The sequence below is a fragment of the Cyprinodon variegatus genome, unplaced genomic scaffold (assembly GCF_000732505.1).
Source record: "Cyprinodon variegatus isolate N-32 unplaced genomic scaffold, C_variegatus-1.0 Scaffold1902, whole genome shotgun sequence".
NCBI lineage: Eukaryota > Metazoa > Chordata > Actinopteri > Cyprinodontiformes > Cyprinodontidae > Cyprinodon > Cyprinodon variegatus.
Genome location: NW_015152355.1, coordinates 4,910 through 7,562, shown reverse-complemented (window position 1 = coordinate 7,562; position 2,653 = coordinate 4,910). Strand labels below are relative to the sequence as shown.

General features: G+C 40.8%; 1 protein-coding gene across 1 annotated transcript in view; it reads left to right on the top strand.

Annotated features, from left to right (window-relative positions):
* Nucleotides 1-2,653, top strand: part of LOC107104828 (HLA class II histocompatibility antigen, DRB1-9 beta chain-like) — a 12,705-nt gene that overhangs the window by 6,154 nt on the left and 3,898 nt on the right. Inside the window, exons 3-4 of the mRNA XM_015404939.1 lie at nt 1,940-2,184; nt 2,600-2,624. Coding sequence (XP_015260425.1) covers nt 1,940-2,184; nt 2,600-2,624 — 270 coding nt within the window. The remainder of the gene's footprint in view (nt 1-1,939; nt 2,185-2,599; nt 2,625-2,653) is intronic.

Genomic DNA, 2,653 nt, shown 5'->3' with positions numbered 1-2,653 from the left:
AAATGATATTGAAGAAATTCCGTCAATGTCAGTGCTAGAAGGTTCTAAAGATGTTGTATACCAAGTTTCATGTTAGTACATCAAATAGTTAATAAATGGGAGCGATACGAAAATATGTATCGTTTTGGATTTTGTCTGCGATTTTTGGAAAGTCTCTCATTAGATTTCTATTGGGGAAGTGTGGACTTCTTCGCGGTCTGGGCCAAACTGTCGGAAAACTCTAAATCTCACACAAATGAGGGTTACATTTCCTGAATCCTGACAAAAATCCCTGCGTTTTGATGTAAAATTTATTTCAATTGAGTGAAAAATTAGGGAGTGAGAAGAATTTGTTCCGAAAAACCAGAACAGCTCAAAAGCTAGAGCACGCACTCTAGCAGTTGAAGAATTCCGTCTATAGACTTCCATTATAAATCTGAAAATCTTTAAAACTTCTTTTAAAGTTTGAAGCTTCACTGAAGTAAAACTATAAAAGTTAGCTGAAAGCCGAGTTAAAGAGTAATAGCAGAAAGATACGGAAACATTTTAAAAGTTGAATGGTGTTTCTAGCTGAAAGTATGCTGAAATAGTTAAAGGGCAAAGATGTTGAAGCTTTACCTGAATTTTGCTGAAATCTGAGAATTCTACATGCATTTCAAATGGGGCCAAAAATCGCAGAAAAAGCTGAATATCGCGAAAAATACAAAAAATATCTTTACCAAAAGATATAGCATCATTCTCCTGAACAAGCTGAACGTTTTGATACCAAATTTGTTTAATTGCTTAAGCATTCCCACTTGATAAAAATTGTCTGAAGACAAACTGATCATAAATCTAAGTGCTTTGTTTAATAAGACAGTGGAGCTAATAACTAGCAGACATGTGCGACTTCATCTGCAAGTATTGTGAGCAGATTACCCAAAAATCCAATCTGGGGACATTTCCACTAGCTCAAAATAAATACATGTCATCAAAATTAATATAGTAATCTGGGATAGTGACGCTGTCATCCATTTTTACATATTTATTATTATTTAAACAACAAAAATCAGGTGTAAAATCCAGGAATGTGCCTCTCCTATTTCCTAAGATTAATCAAATGAATCAATCAATAGTGGTTATTAGTGCCATCTGGTCATTCAGTCGACGCTTCTGAGTAGATTTTTCTTCCTTCCCTTTAACTGATCTTTCCATCAGTGTTTCTATTTTCCTCGGCTCAGGTGGAAAATAGAAACAGGCGGTCATCTCTTCCTCCTTCATTCTCAGATCGCGCAGATCTTGTCTCATTCAGTTTTCCTTCTACTGCCTCTTATTTTTTATAATGAGGAACTTCCATAGATTCAACCTGAGTGGTAGAAAAGTAGATCTAACCCTGCAAGTCTATGCTTAGTTCTAAGTGCTGGTGAAGATTCTCAGTAATTCCAAAAAAAGTACAGCTATAACTGCGCACAGCCTGCCCACACGCAGTTTCTACCGTAATAACAGCCTACAAACAACACTTTCCACCCTCATTCATAAACAAGTAAGATCTGGGACATTTCCAGGGACAGTTTTAGCCAGGTTAGACTGGTGGTCCAAAACGGGGACTGTCCCCAGAAATCAGGGACGTCTGGTTACCGTATCTGAAAGGGACTCTCTAGTCCTATTCCAGTGATCTAATGTAGAAAAATATGATGTTACATTATTGTTTAAAGCCTTTTTGAAATAAAGCTGCATTACTTTATAAAGAAAGTTGAAGACACGTTAGTATGTGGTGTTACTAGCATCGGTATTATATAGGGAAATACTCGAACCCTATTTAGAACTACCAATGATAATTATTGATACCTATAAGGCAGTTATGCATCCATTGCCGGTTATGACTTGTGATGTGTTCAAATGTCAAACGCACCAGATGACTTGAAGGATCCAACACTGAAGAAGCTAATCAATGATTCTAACCCTCATCCTGATGTTCCAGTCAGGCCGTCTGTGACCCTGAGGTCCATAAAGCTGCCTGCTGGCGGCCATCCTGCCCTGCTGACCTGCAGCGTCTATGGCTTCTACCCCAAACCTATCAGAGTGAGCTGGCTCAGAGACGGACAGGAGGTCACCGCTGATGTCACTTCCACAGAGGAGCTTCCTGATGGGGGATGGCTCTATCAGGTCCACTCTAAAATGGAGTACACACCCAGGTGGGTCCAGGTTCTGGTTCAGACCGGTTCTGTCCATATGGTGAGCTCAGCAGGAGATGGAGTCTGTCCCTCTACTCTGACATCACACCTTCCGTTGGCTCCAATGAACCCAGCTGATGAAACTAAGACAGGTGGTGGGAAAGTGGGTGGGGCTTAGAGTGGATAAGCTGACGGACAGAATCAGAGGCTGTTTTTTCAATCTGTGTACTTGTGCATTCTCGTGTCCTCGTGCAACGTCATCCTCAGCCCTAATGCTGTTCCAGTTCACTAGAACAGCAAACTGAGAACGGACAAAGTCCCTGGCTGTTGTTCTGGCCCCTCCCTCTTTACCCAGCATGCATCTGAGCAGACTTGTAGGAGTCAGCAGTTCATGGTTTCAGACTGACAGGGTGGATGCTATGGAGGATCTGGGTCATTCAAATAAGCTGCTGATCCACATTACAAAGATTGTGGAGAAGCTCAGTTCTGATGGTTCTGGTTCAGTTCTGATGGTTCTGGTT